Source organism: Pleurodeles waltl, chromosome 1_2 (assembly GCF_031143425.1).
Source record: "Pleurodeles waltl isolate 20211129_DDA chromosome 1_2, aPleWal1.hap1.20221129, whole genome shotgun sequence".
Taxonomy (NCBI): Eukaryota; Metazoa; Chordata; class Amphibia; order Caudata; family Salamandridae; genus Pleurodeles; species Pleurodeles waltl.
The window spans coordinates 338,812,087-338,834,660 of record NC_090437.1 but is presented as its reverse complement, the minus strand read 5'-3'; the positions used below and the strand labels follow the sequence as shown (position 1 = coordinate 338,834,660).

General features: G+C 44.0%; 1 protein-coding gene across 1 annotated transcript in view; it reads left to right on the top strand.

The window, feature by feature from the left end:
- The window catches only part of ADAMTSL1 (ADAMTS like 1), a 731,427-nt gene that overhangs the window by 257,862 nt on the left and 450,991 nt on the right, over positions 1–22,574 (top strand). Inside the window, exon 4 of the mRNA XM_069239462.1 lies at positions 11,564–11,800. Within this exon, the coding sequence (XP_069095563.1) occupies positions 11,564–11,800 (237 nt within the window). The remainder of the gene's footprint in view (positions 1–11,563; positions 11,801–22,574) is intronic.

Sequence of the window (22,574 nt, the reverse complement as noted above, 5' to 3'; positions counted from 1 at the left end):
ATATTATTACATTTTAAAATAATTTTTTACTAATTATTTATAACAGTTTTAGCATGCAGCAAAGCATATATGTATAACTGTTAGATGCAAAAGTTAATTTATTAATAGTTCCTATCGAGTGTTATTTAAAGTCCCTATCTCCATTATTGTCTATTGGAGTGAGTTCTTGTGTCTGTGTGTGGCAATGTGTGTTACTTGACTTACTTTGTGGCTGGGCTAGAGTACATCTGCTACTGTTTTGACACCTTAAGAGCTGTAATAACTTTATAAGGGCAGTTTATGAATAGCAATGTACGCTTTCATAGGTGGGTGTAGTAGACTGTCCCTCCTCAAGCCCCTCCTTAAATTTCCCTAAAGCCCTCAGATTTGTAGTAAGCATTCCCCATTTTCCAGGCACTCCCCCTTCTTCCTTACACATTTATTGTTCAGTGTTTCTCACCCATGTTTATCCCATTCTGCCAGCCCCTTTCCAAGCTAAGGCTCAACTTGTTGGTAAGTTGAATCGTTTGATGAAGTGAAATTTACATATGTGAAATCATGCCACTGCCAGCTCGGTACGCCACTTCTCTCAGTATAGGGGAGTCCCCTGTTTTTGATAAGTAATTAAATTATTTTATACATAATGGAAGAAAGCCTCTCTGGGCTCCCACATCCACTTTGTATTCTTCTGGGCTTGGATGACAGAATCGATTATTCTGAATCAGTCTTGACACAGCCTCTCTGGCAAAGTTACTTACCGAAAAGACCGTATTGTGCAGTACCTTGTAGATGGACTTACAGTTTGTAGCGTCACCACCTCACTCCAAGTTATAACGGACACTGTCTCTATTCCTGAAACTTTCACATACCAATCGTTGCTTTCAAGTGTGGTACACTAATTGGTTTTAAGGAAATACAGCAAGACTACAACCCCCAGAATTAGGTCGCAACTAGAAAGTTCAGGATTGGAAATAGAGTCCAGAGTAATGTGGATGGAGAGGGTCACCCTAAAAGTTTGCCTTCCAAGATTTTGCTATTTAAAGGTGATTTAAAATATGAAATAGATATTCACAGCTAACCTGCTTAGGGTTCAATCAGGGATGTTCCCACCCCAAATAGGGACAGGAAAATATGGTGTAATGTAACCAACGGGTGTGCACTGGAACAGCCTGAGTCTCAAAATTCCAAAACACTCAACAAAAACAAGTGTAAATAAGTTCAAGATGCAAGAGACTAAGTACAATATTTTTCACTGAGAACAGACAAACGCACACACACACACACACAATCTGTTTATGTTACTCTGTGGCATATGTTCAGTCCAGTTGCAATAGGCATTCTTATGAAATTAAAATTATTTATGCATGTGATATTTCAACAGTGCAAACCAAGTCAAAAGGCAGCAGAGCGCTGAGCAGGGTCAGAGACAAGCATAAGGTCAATGTGGCCTAAATCTGTCTGTCTATCTATCTATCTATCTATCTATCTATCTATCTATCTATCTATCTATCTATCTATCTATCTATCTATCTATCTGTCTACCTGTCTGTCTGTCTGTCTGTCTATCTAGATGGTTATTTATATAGCCCATGCATACAATCTACAGTGTCTTGTCTCCTGGTGCTATTAAAGTAGACATCATAAACTAGAAGCAAGAGATATATACTACACTCCTCCATTTTTGTGGGAAGAAAAAACCCAGGGACACATAATATATGGAAGGCAAACACAGTGAATGAAAAGCAGAGACACCCTTTATTCCTTGACAGTACTAGTTCAATAGACTAGTTAGTATATGAACTACACATTTTATTGCTTTGTTCTGCGAGTCTCTTTACCCCTTCGCTGCCAGGCCTTTTCCCCCTCAGGTGCCAAGCCTTTTTGTGGCTGTTTAGGGCAGTTCGTGCTTAGGCCTCATAACATTTTGTCCACATAAGCTACCCATGCCAAATTTGTGTCCTTTTTCCCCAACATCCTAGGGATTCTAGAAGTACCCAGACTTGATGGGTTCCCCTGAAGGAGACCAAGAAATTAGCCAAAATACAGCGAAAATGTTTTTTTTTTCAAACAAATGGGAAAAAGGGCTACAAAAGAAGGCTTGTGTTTTTTCCCCTGAAAATGGCATCAACAAAGGGTTTGTGGTGCTAAAATCACCATCTTTCCCAGCTTTCAGGAACAGGCAGACTTGAATCAGAAAACCCAATTTTTCAACACAATATTGGCATTTTACTGGGACATACCCCATTTTTACAATTTTTGGTGCTTTCAGCCTCCTTCCAGTTAGTGACAGAAATGGGTGTGAAACCAATGCTGGATCCCAGAAAGCTACCATTTCTGAAAAGTAGGCAAACTTCTGAATTCAGCAATGGGTAAGTTGTGTAGATCCTACAAGGGTTTCCTACGGAAAATAACAGCTGTAATAAAAAAAATATTGAAATTGAGGTAAAAAAACTGCCTTTTTTCTCCACGTTTTACTCTGTAACTTTTTCCTGCGATGTCAGATTTTTGAAAGCAATGTACTGTTACGTCTGCTGGACTCTTCTGGTTGCAGGGATATATAGGGCTTGTAGGTTCAACAAGAACCCTAGGTACCCAGAGCCAATAAAAGAGCTGTGCCTTGCAATGGGTTTTCATTCTATACCGGGTATACAGCAATTCATTTGCTGAAATATAAAAAGTGAAAAATGGGTATCAAGAAAACCTTTATATTTCCAAAACGAGCACAAGATAAGGTGTTGAGAAGTACTGGGTTATTTGCACATCTCTGAATTCTGGGGTGCCCATACTAGCATGTGAATTGCAGGTCATTTCTCAAATTGACGTCTTTTTTACACACTGTCACACATTTGAAAGGAAAAAATTTAAAGAAAGACAAGGGGCAATAACACTTGCTTTGCTATTCTGTGTTCCCCCAAGTCTCCCAATAAAAATGGTACCTCACTTGCGTGGGTAGGCCTAATGCTCGTGACAGGAAATGCAACGTGGACACATCACAATTTTACATTGAAATCCGATGTGTTTTTTGCACAGTGCCTAGCTGTAGATTTTGGCCTGTAGCTCAGCCGGCTCCTAGGGAAACCTACCGAACCTGTGCATTTTTTAAAACTAGACACCTACGGGAATACAAGATGGGGTGACCTGTGGGGCTCTCACCAGGTTCTCTTACCCAGAATCCTTTGCAAACCTCAAGATTTGGTCAAAAAACACTTTTCCCCCACATTTTGGTGACAGAAAATTCTGGAATCTAAGAGGAGCCACAAATTTCCTTCCACCCAGCATTTCCCCAAGTCTCCCAATAAAAATGGTATCTCATTTGTGTGGGTAGGCCTAGCGCCCGTGACAGGAAATGCCCCAAAACACAACATGGACACATCACATTTTCCCAAGGAAAACAGAGCTGTGTTCAGCAAAGTGCCCAACTGTGGATTTTGGCCTCTAGCTCAGCCGGCACCTAGGGAAACCTACCAAACCTGCACATTTTTTAAAACTAGACACCTATGGGAATACAAGATGGGGTGACTTGTGGGGCTCGCACCAGGTTCTGTTACCCAGAATCCTTTGCAAACCTCAAAATGTGGCCAAAAAAACACTTTTTCCTCACATTTCGGTGACAGAAAGTTCTGGAATCTGAGAGGAGCGACAAATTTCCTTCCACCCAGCGTTCCCTCTAGTCTCCCGATAACAATGGTACCTCACTTGTGTGGGTAGGCCTAGTGCTCGCGACAGGAAATGCCCCAAAACACTATCTGGACACATCAAAATTATCAAATACAAAACGACCTGTTTTTGCAGGGGCACCTGCATTTTAGGGTCCTGGGCTCAGCCGCCATCTAGGGAAACCTACCAAACCTAGACATTTCTGAAAACGAAACACCCGAGGGAGTCCAGGGAGGTGTGACTTGCGTGGATCCTCCAATGTTTTCTTACCTGGAATCCTCAGCAAACCTAAAATTTAGCTAAAAAAAAAATCACATTTTTCCCACATACCTGTGTGGGATCACCGCAGTTTCCTACCACCCAACGTTCCCCTCAGTCTCCAGGTAAAAATGGTACCTCACTTGTGTAGGTGGGCGAAGTGCCTGTGACAGGGAAGAGCCAAAAAGATGTCGAAATTGAGGGGGAACCAAAGCGGGTCAAAAAGGGGAGTTTGAAAAAAAACATTTTTAGGCTGACAAGTCCAGCAGAATTTTCATTGGTATAGATGAGACCATGCTGGGTGGTGAGAATTTTGTGGCTTCCTGCAGATTCCGGAAGGTTCCATCACAAAAATGTGGGAACAATGTGTGATTTACAGCAAAGTTGGAGGTTTGCAGGGCATTGTGTGTAAGAAAATGGCTCTGGCGGCTGTGAAGCACACCACCCTGGACTCACCCAGATGTTTCATTTTCAGATGTGTCGAGGTCTTGTGGATTTTTCTACATGGCAGCGTCCCAAAGTCCAAAAAGTGCAGCCCTCACCATTCCAAGTGGGACCATTTTGAAAGTTAGCCAAGCTCTGATGGCCCAAATATAAAACCAAAATCCCAAATAATCAAATATCCTCTTGCTTGCCGTGGGATAAGATGTTTTAGTGTTCGGGGGAGAGCTGAAAGACTGTTACCCCCTTCAGTTGGGGTGGGGGCATAACCAGGCCCATACTGGTTGGTAGCCACCCCCGACCGCACTATTTTTTTAAAAAAATCCATGGCATCTAGTAGACTTTCTGCCCCCCGGGATGTGGATCGGGGGTAATTGCCCCTTCTGACCACTGGTGGGCAGAACAACTTTGGCTCCATTTATTTGGGGTGGGGGTATAGCCATATCCCCACCCTCTTATTTTGAAAATAAAATCTTCCCTGGGCTCTGGTGGGTTTTTTGCCAGATGGGCCTTCCAAAAATAGGCAACAGTAATGTGCCCCCAGGGGGAGTGACCCTTGCCGTAGGGGCTGCCCCCCCCTAAACAAAATAGACACACACACACACACACACACACACCGATCCCTGGTGCCTAAGTGGTTTCTGCCCCCCCCCCGGAGCAGATAGGCTAATAGAAATAGGCCAATTTGCCCCCAAGGGGAGCAGAAATGGCCTAAAATAAATTTGCCCATCCCGCCCCGGGTGAGCGACTCTTGCCTAAGGGGTTGCTCCCTTTGTGTGAAATTGGCGCAAAAAAAATCCCTGGTGCCTAGTGGTTTCTTCCCCCCTTGGGGGCATATCAGCCTAATAAAAAGAGGCTGATCTGCCCCCAAGGGTGGCAGAAATGGTCTAAAATAAATTTACCCCCCAGGAGAATGACCCTTGCCTAAGGGGTCGCTCCCCTTGCGTGCAATTGATGAAAAAAAGAAAAACTGGTGTCTAGTGGTTTCTGTGCCACTTAGGGGCAGATTGGCCTAACAAAAATAAGCCGATCTGTCCCCATGGGGGGCAGAAATGGCCTAAATACAATTTGCCCCAAGGGAGCGACCCTTGCCTAACGGGTCGCTCCATATATATAAAAAACAAAAGTAAACATAAACAAAAATATATCCCTTGTGTCTAGAGGTTTCTACCCCCCCGGGGGCAGATCATCCTAATTATAATAGGCCTCTCTGCCCCCAGGGTGACAGAAAAGGCCTAAAAGTGTTCCCCCCCCACCCCCGGGGAGCGGCCCTAACCCAAGGAGCCGCTCCCCTCATTGAATAATATTTTTAAAAAATCCCTGGTGTCTAGTGGTTTCTCTTCCCCTTGGGGGCAGATTGGCCTAATAAAAATAGGCAGATCTGCCCCCAAGGGGGGGCAGAAATGGCCTAAAAGTAATTTTTCCCCAGGATAGCGACCCTTGTTTAAAGGGTCACTCCCCACATATATAAAAAAAAATGTATCCCTAGTGTCTAGGGGGTTTCTGCCCCCGCCTGGGTACAGATCGGCCTAATTATATTAGGCCAATTTGCCCCCCAGGGGAACGAACCTTGTCTAAGGGGTCATTCCCCATATATAAAAAACAAAAGTAAATATAAAATAAATATCCTTGGTGTCTATGGGGCCGCTCCCCTCATTCAATAATAATTTTTTTAAAAATTCCCTGGTGTCTAGTGGTTTCTACCCCACTAAGGGACAGATTGGCCAAATAAATATAGGCCGATCTGCTCCCGGGGGGGGCAGAAATGGCCTAAAATAATTTGGTCCCCTGGGGAACGCGCGCTCTCATCATGTCAATTGCAAAAAAACAAAATTCCCTGATGTCTGAAAGGCCTTTTCTCTCCTTTTATGCCTTTCTTTGCCCCTCCAGTGATCGGAGGAGAAATTCAAAAGCATTTCTCTTCAGATCCTCGCTGGAAGCTGAGCTTCCAGCGTGAAGGGGCAGCCCTCAGGGGCCACGGAGGTGGGGAGGAGGAGGGCAGGGTGGAAGGGGAAGCGATTCCCCTTCCATCCCTGCAGTGGGGGCGCTGAGGCGAGGCTCATGGGAGGATCGCTAGCACTCCCCCATTAGCCGGTACCAGAACGTAACGGTTACCTCCGGGGCGCATCAGCGCCGCAGCCAAGGATGTAACTGTTACGTCCTTGGCTGTGAAGGTGTTAAGAGATGTAATATGCTGGTGAAGTAAACACAATGGTATGAACGAAGGCATGAGACAAACAAGGGGTTATTTAGCATACAACCATGATTTTTCAATTAATAGACATGTCTTTCCTCTAATTGAGTTGCTGTTTAGAATTCACAGATAAAACAGTTTACGGGTAAGTAATACTTTTGAATGTCAAAAGTAGACAGTGCAATTTCTCATAGTAAGCAATGTAATCCTAGGGGAGGAAAATTACCAACACAATTTGCAGGTAAGTACTCAATTTACAATCCTAGTCTTCGGAGTTAAGCTGTCCACAGGGCAAAGTTTAGGAGGACACCAAGAGTGCACTACCAGCAACACGGGGCTGGCCGGGTGCAGAGGTCAAATTTTGTGTTGGGCGCCCAATGCAATCCTACAGAGACGGAGGGTGCTCAGAAAGAAACAGCTTGCAGGTAAGTACCCATGACTCATGGCACAGACCCGGGGGGTTTAGAACAGCACCGGGCGGGGGGTGCACAAGTCAGCACCAAATACACATCTTCAGCGGCACACGGGCAGCCTGGTGCAGGTTGCAAACACAGTGTCGGTCCCCAATGCTTTTCAATGGGAGGACCCCAGGGGGTCACAAAGATGCTGCAGGCATCGTCCAGGGAGTCAACTGAAGATAACCAACTGCTGTACAGGTAAGTAGAAAGCCCACTGGACGTTACTGGACCATTGGTTGAGTTCCCCAAGGCCAGGAGCTGCGGGTGCAGAGGTACATTTAGGCATCTGGAAATCTTCACCAGAGCGGGTCGCGGTCAGGCGGTCTTCTGGACTTAGGCTGCAGACGTTGGCGTTAGTCAGGAGGGGTCAACCCAGGGTGAACTCGAGGTCAGAATCACCTGGGGACCTTCGCTGGACTGGTGGTCCACGTGGACACGGCCGTGGGCGTCAGGTGCAGAGCGGGAAGGGCTTGCAGATCCGAGGCAGTTCTGGAGTCCTTCTTAGAGGTTTCTTTGTGGACAGGGCCACTGTCCTCTGGAGATCTTGGTCTATGGTTAGGCAGCCAATCCTCTGGGGGTTTGTAGAAGTTGCTGCTCCTGCAGGAGGAGTCGTCTTCTTGTAGCAGAATTCTTGAAGCTGCAGTCAGGCCGGTAGGGCTGGAGCCAAGTCTGTTGTCTTCTGGAGTCTTCTCTGCTTGTGTGGCTCTTCAGTCCTTCTTCTACTTTTTAGGTCAGGAATCTGAAGAGCAAGGTTCAGGGGTGCCCCTAAATACTAGATTTAGGGGTGTTACAGGGGTCAGAGGGCAGTAGCCAATGCCTACTGTCCCTGAGGGTGGCCACACCCTTCCTGTGCCCACTCCCTTTGGGAAGGAGGGCACATTCCTAACCCTATTGGCTAACACCCTCCAAAGCAAGATGGAGGATTCTGCCAGGAGGATTTCACCTCAGCACTGGGCACCCTAGTGGTGGTTCCAGCTGGGGTAGACACTCCTCCTGGGGTTTACTAATTTTCCAGCCGGACCTGCTGCCAAAAGTGGGGCCTGGTCCGGGGGGTGGGGGTCATCTCCACTAGCTGGAGTACACTGGGGCAGTGAAGGCCATTTGCCAATACCTAACAGTGTGGGTTTATTGAGCTGAGAAGTTTGATACCAAACTTTCCAATCTTCAGTGAAGCCATCATGGAGCTGTGGAGCTTGTAATGACAAACTCCCAGCCCATGTACTCAGTATGGCCACACTACACTTAAAATGTCTCAGAATGGACTTAGACACTGTAGGGGCATATTGCTCACAAAGCTATGCCCTCACCTGCGGTATAGTGCACCCTGTCTTAGGGCTGTAAGACCTACTAGAGGGATCACTTGCCTATGCCACAGGCAGTGGTTCATGGGCATGGCACCGAGAGAGGGACGCCTCAACGATTTTACCTTTTGCTCCCCACCAGCACACACAAGCTGCAATGGCAGTATGCATGTGTTTGGTGAGTGGTCCCTTAGAGTGGGAGATAAAAGCTGCGGCCCTTAGGGACTCTTCCTGGCCACAGGGCCCTTGGTACCACTGGTACCTCTTATAAGGGACTTAGCTGTGTGCAAGGGATGTGCCAATTGTGGAAGCAATGGTACAGTTTAGGAAAAGACCACTAGTGCTGGGACCTTGTTAGCAGGATACCAGCACACACTCAGTCAAGTTAGCATCAAATATCAGGCAAAACTTCAGGGGGTACTGAAACAAGGGAGCAGTTTCCTACAGCCATGTTCCCAGGAAGAATTAGAAGTAGTATTTATAAAATAAAAGTTTCAAATGCTTGCATCTTTTTCTACAGAAAGAGGTGCCCTCATAGAAATATGGTTTACAATTTGAAAATATATTGAAAAGTGCAGGGACAGATGGATTTCCAATTATTTTCGATGGTTTATCAATGGTCTCTTAACCTACCAGATTAGAAAGCAAAGACGCCCACAGTTACATGATTTTAATATCTCTGTATCATTGACTCCTCTAGGAAGATAAATGTCGCAATTTACACGATTCTCTTTTTTAGTTTTGAGCTGTACCTTTGAATGGATGCAAGGCTGTTACTGGAAAAATAAAGTAAATGTATTGAGAAACCTCAAGTCAGGTTCTTCCCTTACCTAATGTGGTGCCCCTCATATTTGTCATCCTCCGGGATTTCCACTGATTTCATAGTTCAGCATCCCATCACTAAGATCAGGATTCACTCTGAGGTCAATATTCTTACCATAGCTCTAGATTCTCCTTACCTCCATTGCTCCCCTCCGCTAGTTTCAGTGTAGGGAATTTCCCTATGGAGTAGATCACATTCACCTGTAGTTTCAAGAGTGTAGTGTGAACCAAGAAGCACTTTATGTAGCTTGTAGGCACTGTTATATGTGAGACCGGCAACCAAAAAGGAAATTGGTGTGCGGTGATCCAGACGCCTTCTAACGCCAGTGCTGTGAGTTGGTAACTTCAGAGACTTGGTCCTTAGGGGGAGAAGGAACTTGACTTAAGAATGCCCTGTGACGCAAAAATCTGCTCAGCATTTTCCATCTTTTCTCACACCCAGCACTGAACACGAGTCATTAATAGGAAAGGATAATATTTGTGTTTAGATTGGGAATCCAAATAGTGCCATTTTTATCCAGCTTCACGTGTGGCTAAATAAAATGTTTATCTCGTCTGTCAAATCTCCATAACAGCAGTGGAATAGGTCGTTGAGAGATCTGTTGTATCCTGGCCCTGCATTTATCTGCACACGTCTTTCACTATGCAGTGCCACATTGTCAGACTTAGGGTTCGGCGAAGCATTCTATTGAAACACAGATTTCCAAAATCATTCCACAAAGGAGTTTTACATGCAAAGGATTTCCCCTATGTTTCACAAAACTTGTACGACTTAAGATATTTTAATGTTCTGGTATGTCTGCGAAGTTTCATATATGTTTTCCCATGGTTAGCAAAAAATTACCAAACACTTGCACGTTTTTAGGTCGGGCATAGCAGCGCATACACTTCTCTCTCGACATGCTATAATCTACTCTCTGGACTTTGGCCACGCCCATCTGATGCCCCTCACTTTCATTCGTTCCTTGGACTGCCTTTCAAAATTCCCTTGATTTCGTAGGTTAATGCTTTACACTTGTCCTGCATTGAGGCTGTTTTGTCACTGCTTTGGAAGCTGACCATGTTACATGGATTGTTGCACAATCAGCCCTATACCTTAGTGTGACGTGCTATTTTTTTCTTTTACCTCGCCACTTTGCACTCGTTTTTATTTTACAGCTGGGAGTAGTTTGTGTTTTAAGGGCCTTGTTTGTGAAATTCTTCTAGTTGGCCAGCTAGGCTTGAAAATGTGTAATGCAATTTGCTCTTTGGAGGCTAAATATATGATCACACTGCATTACAGTCTGCCATTCTGTTTTCATGTGGGTATGCTCACTAAGGGCAGACTATGGCCCTCATTATGAGTCTCGCGGTCCTAGAACTGCTAGACTCCCGGTGGCGGTCGGACTGCCACCAATGCGGCGGTCCAGCCTCCACAATATGAATGTGGCAAACGTGCCACGGTCGGACCGCAGGCACAGCACCTTTTTTGCCGACCAAAGGCCTGGTGGTGCCGGCAGTCTAAATCCGCCATAGGCAGCGCTTCAAACAGCGCTGCCCTGAGGATTACGAGTCCCATCCCCATCGGCTTTTACATGGCAGTTGCATCACCATGTCAAAGCTTGTAGAGACGGGGTGCCGGAGGCCCCATGTGGGCCTCTTCACTGCCCATTCACTTGGCATGGCCCCATGGACAGCCTCGTCATGCTTTTCACTGTCTGCTTAGCAGACAGTGAAAAGCGCAATGGCTGCTGTTGCTCCTGACACACCGCAACATTGCGGCTGGCTCAATTACGAGCCAGCGCCAATGTTGTGGACTGTTTCCCATTGGCGGGAAACTCGCAATAGGGGCTGTTGGAGGGCTGCCGCATAGGTCACAACCCGACTGCAGGAGTTTAGCGGACGGGCTTTTCCACCTGCCAAACTCATAATCAGGGTCTATATGGTTATGTGACCATTTTTCTTACAAACGCTATTTTTTGTGGTGCCCTGTAGGGGCTGTTCTGAGCACTACAGCCTAATGCCAAGTGTATGAAGGAATGCACAAACGCAAAGTTTATTTCTGATAAAGGTTTTTATTGGGTTTACTTCATGATTGTATATGTTTTATTGATCTCTCCTTATTGCAGTTATGACCATGAGTCATGCCAATGTAACATCCTTAATAGACTATGACTGTTTGAACACTCTTGATATGTTTAGGTGACTCTTCTGAAGGGTCACCAGTGATTGCTCAATGTTAGCTATGGTATGTTCCATCTGCCAATGTAATGTACTGCATGGCTAAATACTTTTAAGGTCCCAAAGGCGAGACCTATTGAAATTTGCCATTTCGTTGCATGTTTTTTTATGCCTTTTTCCACTATTTTGCAGCACATGGAGCAGTATTCCACAAACAAAACACAAAGAATAGCCTGTTCTGTATGTGTATGATAAATGCTTTTCTAACCTTTCTCTATTAATCCTCCTCCCAGGACTGCCCACCAGAGGCGGGTGATTTTCGCGCCCAACAGTGCTCCGCTCACAACGACGTCAAGTACCAAGGCCTGCTTTATGATTGGTTGCCTGTGTACAACGATCCAGAAAACCCTTGTTCACTCAAATGCCAGGCAAAAGGAACTAGCCTGGTGGTTGAATTGGCACCCAAGGTACTCGATGGAACACGATGCTATACTGAATCCCTGGACATGTGCATCAGTGGCTTGTGCCAGGTGAGCTGCCACATGGCTCCTACTTTACAAAGATTGTTTGAATTTTATTAATGTGTTCTCTTTGTCTTCTGATCTCTTTCTTTTCATGATCTAAAGATAGTGTTCAGTTTGGGCGTTATTGATGTGCGATATATTATTTATGTCATGTTATGTTATGTATAATTGTATCCCAAACAATCCAACCTGCCACTGGTATGTTGATAAACCCATGTAAAATGTAAAATGTACGTATCTCAGCAATAAATACATTAATTTGTTTCGACTGTACGAGTCACTTTAGTTGACTTTTACTCAAAAATATAGAGCCTGATTCACAAAGGTAAATTAAATTTTGTGTAAGTTTACTATTTTTTTGCTATTGATGAACTCCAATTTAATGGTAAGTTTACCACTGCAGAAATTCTGCAGTCAGGCGGAATCCCTGCAGTCATAAACTTACTATTAAATCGGAGTTTATGAATACGCCTGTTCTATCTTTTTATGTGCGGAGTTCTCCGCCCAGCTGCCGAATCTCCGCTGCCTTAAACTTACTACTAAATCAGAGTCTCTGAATAGTAAACTTACACAAAAGTGTACGTTTACCTTTGTTATTCAGGCCCATAGACTTCATAATGAATACAAGCTTATTGGTTTAAAGTACGAGAAGCCTTTTAAATTTGTTATAGAAAACAAACAAAACATGTGTGTGTATTAAGAAGATTTTTTATACTACTGTACATTGCCTTGTGGCTGTTTCAAAACAAATTTCGAATTGGAAGTCTTTGATTTGAAGTTGGTGCCAGATGTACGTAGCTTGGCATTTGCGATTTCCTAATAGCAAATTTATGTGATTCGCTATAAGGAAATCACAAACAGCTATGTACAACAGTGTCTTAGACACTGTTTGCAATTCCCAAATGGCTTGCAAGGGACCTGCCTCATCAATATTCATGGGGCAGGTTGCAATTTGGAACCCATTGGGAATGGCCGTTCTCACAGGGATGGTGGCCAGCTGGGGTCAGCAGACCACCAAGTCTGAGATTGCTTTTTAAATAAAGTATTTTTTTTTTAATGCATCTCGTTTTCCTTAACGGAAAATGGGATGCTTTTAAAAAATAAAAATGAAAAAAGTCAGTGAGACCAATACCTGCTCTTAAAAAATGTTGAATTCCCCATTCACAAAGATGAAGGGGTCCCTTAGGAACCCCTTCACGGTTGTGAATGGGTTACCAACTCCTTCACGGAGACGTGGAACTATGAATGTTTTGCAACCGCATACCCGTTCACAAAACATTCATACATACCAGTGCAACTCACTATTAGGAAGGTGTGCCCTTGACACGCCCCTTTTTAATAGCACTTCGCAAACCCATTACCAAATCACAAAATAAGGTTTGGTACATCCAAAAATGCTTTTTTCTGGTCACAAACGGCCTGATTCTGCGAATCGGGCCATTTGCGACCTGAAAAAAGCTATGTATATCTGGCCCTATGACACTAATCATCATTGAGGACTGAACCCCATCTGATATTCCTCACTTGCTGCCAAAAAGTCTGACATCTCAGCCAGCTCCTGCCAGAATATTTCTGTTTGTAGGAGGTTCTTTAAGTGAAGATAGCTGAGTGCTGCTCTCAGGGTCGGGTGCAGAGGGTTTCATAGTTTAAACTATTGAACTGCTAGTGATCTGCCCCACATTGTAGTCGTTTGAAAGTTTGTTGGGTGATCAAAAGTAATTTTAACTGACTCGAGATTTCTGGTTGGCATGTGGTGGGAGGTAGTATTTTTTACACTAACCTGTGCATATCTTGCCATTATGCTTTATGCACTGTGCATAAAACTTTAAAATCTATTCTCTCTTGCGACACTGGCCAATGAAACCAGTTAAATGCTAGCTGTACATGCTCCATTAATGATGGTTTAGGCGTGATTTGGCAGCATGATTGTGCAGGCATATGTTTTAATCATTGTTAGCAGCCATATGAATAACAAAATACAGTAGCCCTGCCTTGCCATTACTAAGGATCTTGTATATTCCACCACATCAGTGCACTAGAGCAAGGGCACAGTTAGAAGGGGTTTTTTGTTTTGGGGTCTGCTAATAAACAAAGAAAATGTCCACAAAAGAGTGAGATAGAAGGTTCATTGGTTGATAGCATTAAATTACAAGATATAATCTAAGCATTTTTCGATGATGTGATCAAGACATTGAGAATCTAGAGCTCTTTGTGCCAACACTTCACATCTTAACCTTACGAATCCACTTCAATCAATCTATCCCTTTCAAAACAATCCAGTAAATGCTTGAGATCCCAAGAGCACTAAGTTAACACAATTACCACAATTTATCCAAAAGGAAACAAAAGAGACATTCTTATTACTCGACTACCTTTTTACCATTAACTTTGGCTTCCAAAGTACTGTGCTGCTAGCCACAAGGTGCGTCAACTCCTTATCAGGGGCAGTAAGAAACTACATGCATACAATTACAAATACAAAGACTAAGAAAATCCATTCAAAGTATATTTAATCCTACTATTAGTGCACATTTCTGAATCTCATTCATGATTGAGGTGAGAGAGGACAAAAACTTAAACATTTGCTCTCCCATCTGCATGTACACATTAAACTAAAAGGCTAGGCACTATGTAGTCTCTAACATATTTACTCGGCAGGGAAAACTCTGGGAAATGTAAGGTCCTCATACACATCAAATTTGGCATTCTTAACCATTGAGGTACCCACACCTAGGACCCGATTGAGTCCAAGGTGTGGGCTCTATCACCATGCGAGGAGGAGTGAAGATTTTTTGTAAAACTGATGCTCTAATGGATTGTTAATAGCCAGAGTAAAAGAACTGTCTAATGCTATCCTAAACGTTTTGATTCCTGATAGGGTTAAAAAAAAAACAATGATATTGAAGGGCTATCAATCACACTGTCATCCTTGCTTGTATCAACATGGTTGTGCTGTCCTCAAGTGCCCAAGGGGTCAGGGGCCTTCGTCAGGACATCAAAGCCTTTGGCTCCTCAATGTCACTCCACCTATGTTGTTAGTGAAAGTCTTGCCATTGTGATGCGGTAGGTGTCAGATGAGGTATAATTAGAGAGAGGACCCCCACCCACTAATCCCTGTAAGAAACTATCTTGGTGTCTAATTATATGTTACAAATATGTGCTTCGGAGGCATTGCTCTGTGGACAAAAAATAAACAGAAAGAGACAGTTAAACAATAAAGCAAAGATAAATGCTCGTACACAGATTTCGATCCTGCTTCCGTATAGCTTCATTAGAAAATCACACATGACTTAGAACATCACACATGGAGTCATTTGTGCCTAGCAGTACCTGTATGGTGGTGGAGTGGCTATGTGCTTCCCATCGTGGCAAACTAGATACTCAATCAAACGTGACATCTAATGTGATTCGTCCACAGTTGCGCAATCTTGGCTCAAACATTGTTCAACCTTACCCAGGAGTTGAGGTAAATCTTCTCAACCCGGGGTACTGGAGGGGTGTCTCCCTATTGTCAAACTAATAGCAAATAGTCCACTATACTATTGCATACAGTAATTTGAATAAAATAGAGTTGGCCAGAACAATATCCACGACGATGTATATCGTGTGTGCCATATATCCGTCATTCATCTGGTCATTCTTTCTAGAAATCGTTTGGTGGTACACAGGAGTTTAGGTAAGCGTTCACAACTAGTCTGACCTGAGCGGATGTCGCCCTCTTTCAAAACTTGGAATAGATTAAAAATAATCACATTTGTATATCAGGTTTTAGCACTTATAGGTGATGTGTGACATTGTGTTGTGCATTAAGCATGCTATACAACGGCAATTATCCATATGACGCAAAGGTATGTAACATGAATTCCATGACTCATTCGAAAGCTTCATTGTAGACATTCTGAGTAGCTTTAAAGAACATCTAAGTAAGTCCCAGTGGACCACTCTACAATTTCACTGATCCAACCTGTTACCTGCGCACATGTTTAAAAAAGAGAGATCCCCATACTCGATCAGTCCCAAAAGAGGTATACCCCACTTACTGCTCCAGGGGTTGGGCACTGCCCATTTCATACCTCGGTTTTTCTCCAGGCTTACAGATGGGAATCTTCTTAAATGGTAGCTTCACATGCATACTCCTTCTGTCTTTTGCTTACCTCGTGTAGAATGTTGTTAGAGTGGACAGACTGCTGGTCTGCAGGTGTAAATATTGTCCATATGTACATGAATGACCATTTCGAAATATTTTTATTATTTCTCGACCGTCTTACCCGCCTGTACCTTGGTGAAATACGAGTTGGCTGCACTTTTATTTATACTTTTCTACCTCAGAAATGCACCTTATACTCTGGAGTTCCGCATTTGTTGATGTTCCGAGTATTTTTAATTTTCTTCCACCCGACGTCACCTTTCCAGGCTTCAGCACTAAAACCACGTCTTTGGAGATGCACGTGAACCTGAGGATTATACCCCGTTGTTAGTGAATATAAGGTTAAAATATAAACATATTATAATTCTGTGAATCGTGATTTGTGAATTCTGACTACAAACATACATTTCTGTACACTTAAACAACATGTTGGCGCACAAAAAATCTTTGTGAACTGGGCTTCGTGCAGTTGTTTAAGAGAGTTGTGGAGTTGCGCCGACGACAAAACTGGTTTTAAATATTCAGTATTCTTGTGTTGGAAATGTCATAAGTAATTAAAGAAAGTGACTGCTGTCTGTGAAGCTCGGCTACGCCCTGAAAGGGCACTTTCATAAATCAGGCTCTGCTAGTGCCACAAGCAAAAAGTGAAATTTCTCTGTGGAACAAGATCCGACTGGCCTCCCATCGGCAGACGTCATACATGACAATGTCGTCATTTTGCAGATAGGTCACATTTTTTTCTCAGCACCACCCAAAAAGAGGCACGTATTTTCTACTGTGAGAAAGGGCAGCTCTAATCCAAAATATAACTACTCATTGAAAAAAAACATCGTACTTGCATTGTCTAAGCCTTTTCATGTAACCAGTAGCCCTTACCTATTCTCTTCGCCGCCATCTCTGCATATTAATATTGTTATGTGCTTACTTTTAAGGCAGCTGCCGGAATTTACAATTCAGAGCAATGTGAATGATTCTAATGGGCAACCTGGCTGTCCTTAGTCTCAAACAGAGGTGCCAGCTTCTAATCCCCCCCTTTAGGAGAGGCTCAGCTCGTGGCAAAATCCTAAACACAGGTGCTGACACAGAAACAGGCGTAACAGGAATTACGGGACGCCGTTCTGGAGGGTAGGTCCTTAATGACGGACCGGTGACTCCGATTATTTAGCCGAGTCCTTGGAACGTGCTTACCAAGGAGCCTGATCCCGACTTGGGGATGGGCGACCTGACTTTGACTTAGCCAGTTGACTTCAATGTAAGTGACCGGTATTTTTTCTACTCTTATATTGTGATTTTTGTTTACCTGGAGAAGAGCTGATTAACGTCTTTAGTTATTGGTCCTGATGAAGCGTCATTGGATCCGAGAGGACCGCACAACGCGAAACATGTTGACCCTGGTTTAGGGGGATTATCAGGTTTATAATCCTCCTAGTTTGCTGCTCTTTGAGAGTAATTGTGCATCGACACTCAACCTATTACTTTCCTTTCGGTTTAAATCTTGGTCTTCATCCTAGTGTATTGATTAAAATGATGAGATATTTAGTGATGAATAACCAATTTTAATTACAATTTTTTCTGTTCTCTCCTTTGTGTGCTGGTGCCTGAGTGTAGGCTTGCCTGTCTAGATAGTTTGAACCCACCAGTCACTATCAGAACAGTACGGCTTGGTGCCCCCTGTGGGGAGCCCATCAGGCGTTGCACCGCCGGCCTGGCGAGGAGCATTTCCCGATGATGATGCTAGTCATCCATTGTGATGCTTGAGGGCTCTTGCTCCTGATATTTCAGGTCTCCTAAGCCATTTCTAATCGTGTGGAACAGTGTACTTTTGCTTGTCTTACTACTGTTGGGAGAGTGTACACTGGACCAGATAACCTCCCGGTCCCTTCCCCCCTTTTGCTTTAGTAACAGGAATTACGTCACAGGAAGTGACATTCTGTGACGAGGCAGTGTGAGGATGCCACTGAAAATACAGAAATTCAATCCGGACAAGGTTTGCCACAGCAGGTGGGGATGTTAGTTGACAGACTGATAGTGGAGGAGTTGGGTGCATATGTAAGCTGCTATTGGAGAATGATAATGTCGGAAGGTGACAATGCATGGAGATTGTCATTAGGCAAGATCGGATGCACGGAAGCTACAAAGGGCACTGATGTTGGGAGAACGGAGGATGCAAGAAAGTTGGCAAGTGTTCGACTTGATGGTCAACCGTCTAACCTAAAATGGGGCCTGTGGTGGTGGCGCGCTGATGTGAGGCGTTTGTGACAGTGTTGCACGAACCAGCTCTCCATTGTCATCTCAGCTCATCCTTCCCGACTCACTTATACCAACCCTCCTCCCTCAGAAACTACTGTTTGTTCCTTTTCAGGTGTGAGCAACGCATGCTGTTATTGCCATTTTTAAAATAAAAATGCAAAATTTCAAATAATAAAATTGCAAAGGAAAGCAGAACTGGATGAAGCTCGTACCTGTCAACTTCTGCTCCCTTATCCACCTGCCCGTTCTGCTCCACCTCCCTGCCTCCCACTGCCTCCTACTTGCTTCATCTCTTTCCTTCTTCTTTTCTGTTTCTTCATCTCTCTTAGCTCTTGCTCTGTCCTTCTGTGTCATTTCTTCCTGTTCCTAGTTTTGACCATCTCCTGATGACTGCTTGTGGTGTTCTAGGCTTAACTTGCTACTGTTAGAACTGACTTTCAGCCTGAGCCTCATGTGCTGGGCTGCCACTAAAGTGAACCTACCATGGCCCCTCTCTCCACTAAACATGCTCCCCAGAGTCCTTGCCGTTTGGCATCCTAAGGCCCAAGGGTATTGGACGATAACACCTTTAGGTCATTCTTGCGACCTGTCCATGGGCTTTTTGTGGACAAACCGCCATTATTACAGCCACTGCGACATCCTAATGCCTCACATGTCCTTTATGGCTATATTTGTTGGTGTGGGTGCATGGACTTGATTCTTAGCAATGCAGGTGGTGCCTTTTAACCCAGCGATGCACAACCCACAAAGTCTCTACCAAAGATGGCTGGCTGCTTATCTCTGCAATTGGCTAGCCTTTCACGCTCTCAGAGATCTTTTGGTGCCATTTCCAGTTTTCTTCCCGCCTCCTGATGGAGGGAGGATGGGTGGGTAGGTAGGTTTCTCACTAGGGGCTGATGTCTTCAGGCTCTTGGCTGGGTTACGGCTCAAGCCCCATGAGGCTTCTCTCTTTTGACTCACTATTGCATCACAATGCTCCATTCTCCCATTTCTCTCTCCATGCCTGGTTCAGAAATAATTTACATTTGAGGAACCAAAGAACTACTTCTTTAAACCAAGTTGATCCTTCACTGTATTGAGCTTCACCCCTGGATTAGAGGTGTCACCACTCAGCCGCCCTATCTGCACAGAATACACAGAAGTATGTTCATCTCTTTTCTTCACTTTAGACTCAGAGGAGAGGCATAGAAATACCCGCAAATATTCCAAAGAAGGCGGGCAGCTTTATTATTCTAACCGCACTCCTAAAATCTGGGCAAAGTGTTTGTGATCGTTGCTGTAATTTCGGCTAACAGGAAGTGTGAACAAATAGAATTATCAGTGCAAATACATACAGTACATTTGCATACACACCAGAGACCGTGGGGCATTGACAGATGAAGAGTTTCAAAAGATGGAATACTGTCTCCCTGTCATCCTGGGGGCGGTTTTTCCCCACCCAAGGGTTTTGTGGATGGACAAAAACCTGTTAATGCCTTATATCGAACAGACATTATTTTTAGTTTCAGAATAATAGAGAAAGCTCTAAGATGTGTGTCTTTTCCACTGAGGCCATTGCTTGAGCATGTGAAGGCCGGCCATCCAGCTATTATTTTGAGATGCCCATCTGTCGCTCACCTTCCCCTTTGTCTTGGCCTCAAAAGATATACTGTGAAACTTAAATATCTATATTTGCATAACCCTCAATGCATGCTTTTTGTCAGGACGTTGTTCACTCTTTTAGCAAAAGGGTAAATACAGAAAGTATTTTTCAAGCAATTCTACCAAGCATTGTCAAACCCAATACAACTGGCGTCCATGCGTGATCAGACACTCCAATCCAGGTTTTTTCCTTTGAATTCTGAGACTTTTAGTTTTGTTTATTCCATTATAAAACTAAAACTACAAGTCCCAGAATTCAAAGAAAAAAAAACGTGGATTACATTTACTATTTTTCGTAAGCACAGTCTATATGCAAATTTGGCAAAAATATAAACAGACATGAAAATGAAGGAGTTATACTTCAGCCCAAGCACACCAGTACTGACTTTGAGGTACACTCCTTTTAAAGCAGCTGTGCGCATTTGTGAACAAGGAAAATGCCATCACTCACACTGCAAGACAGCCAATGGCTGAAGTGGGCTGATCCATTCTTTATGCTGTGTTGGACTGAAGCGATATGTGAATGAGACTTGAATAGACCAATGAGTTGAAAGAGAGATGAGTTTTTATGCACCAGGTTAGGATTTTAAAATAAACATTTTAAAATACATGCCTCGTTTCTTAGTGATATTTTGAGTGTGTTATTTATTTGTAAAAGGGGGTTTTGAGTTCTGCAGTGCCCCCTAAATCATCTTGTGGTCGTTACCAGAAATCACTTCCTGTGCTGTATTACTCAGTGAGTTGTGTATTGGATACAGTCTAATTGGATTTGTAATTCGTATTGGTGCATTTACTGAATCCTTGGGCCAGGGGGTTTGCAATTCGACCCTTTAGTCTCTGCCGGTGGACATCGGGAAGGATGTATCAGAGCTGAGACAATGTCATGGAACGTTTAGGTGGTTGTTGTAATGGGCAGGTTCGCGCAGTGGTCACTAACTCAATGGCGTGCTCGAAGCATATATAGATAGGTAAATATTATGATACATTTCAATATAGCAGCAATGACCAATTACCGTCACTTAGTGCAAACCGTAAAAAACACTTTTGGAGGGTGATGCCCGATCCCCCCGTTACTCACTGTTATTTAACTGTTACCATTTGGCTCAGCTTTCCTCCTGTGATGGGAAACACGGCTTCATATGGGGTATGGGCTGTAGTCAGTGAAGTATGCGGGGTGGAAGTGCGTTCCATTCACCTGTGATAAATGACGCACTAAGTAGGCCGTACCCTCAGCAGATTCATCACTGACAGAACTGTTTGCCTTAACATCGGCTTTCATTGTGCTTAAGTATGTCGAAAAAGAGATGGCACGCACAGTCTTATTAGAAACATATTTAAGGAACGTACACACTTCAGTTTGTATTATAAACAGGAAAGGTAAGGGGGCGCTGGAGCAGAACAGCACGCCTCAAAAATACTTCACTGTCGAACAACACCTCATTTTGTGTGCACGTGTGTTGTGAAGTGTCAGATTAAGTTCAGGAAGGGAATCACTGTGCACTTTTTCAATAATGCTAAAACAGCTTTTCTTTCCATGATTTAAAGTTGTTGTTCCTTTCAGTGGGGCCACGGTGTTTCTTTCTCTCGCCTCGCCCCGCTTGACAAAGGAAGGGGCAACTCTTTCATATAGCCACATCCCAGTAAATAGCCATGGAAAAACAAAATGTGGCTCCAAGGAAGGTTACGGAGCAGAAGAAAACAACTAGAAAGCATATTAAAACTACATGTGGCAAAAATGAACAAAAAGGTAGAAATAAAAAGGTGAAACTGAAGGACAAGTCAAGCAGTCAAAGGAAGAAGAAGGACAGGATTCACAAAACTTGGCAGTTGGGTGGCACTGCACTGCTGACTGGGGCAAGTGCGTGCACAAAGAGTGGCATCCCAGCATCCCTCCTTCCAACAGAGTTGTGCTCGTCAGCGGTGTCTTGAGAAGGGCAAGCCTTGTGCCCCTTCCAAAATTCTCTGTGAGACCAGGTGCCCATGTGATACAATCTGCATAACAGGAAATATTGTGTATTCGCCTCCCACTGGAACTGGAAGGAAAGAGGCACTGGGAGGAGGCGGACGTGGGAGGGCGCTCGCCTCAGGGTTTTTTTGTGGCCGGCAGCTGTCTTCCATTTCGTACTCAGTGGCTTATACTAAAACACTCTAGCAGACATCTAAGGGCAACCGAAATAAGAAGTTCATGAAAGGTGATCATGCTTAGTGTTTCTATCACACTAGGTTGAACACAATCATTGAAGCTAAAAGAATGCTCAAAGGACCAGCTGCTGTACCCCAAAGCACATAATACTCTGGTAGCAGCAGGGAACTGGTCTAAAGGGTTGAGAGGGAATGCTACCTCAAGACTACACGATGAGAAGACCCCTTTAGGGAGTCCGCAATGTTAATGCACACCAGGAATGTCTCATTACTACAACTGTCAGGAGAAGCTCTAGGACAAAGGAAGAATGGTGTGGTTGGACCAGCTGTACAGAGGCTGGGGTGGGGGGCTTGTTCCTTACATAGATTATTGCTCTCCTGGGGAGGCTGTTTGATCCACTTAAAGGACTTTTAAAGTTAGTATGAAGGTTCCTCCTTACACATTTTCCTACTCCGGTTCCTCAAATGTCTTCTCACTAAAGAACAGTTAACTCATCTGAGCAACCAAACCACTGATTACAAGTGAAACAGAGCAGAATTAGCGCCTGGAATTCCTCTCTGTCTGATTATAAGTTGGTGGGTTTTTCCACACCCTTTTTG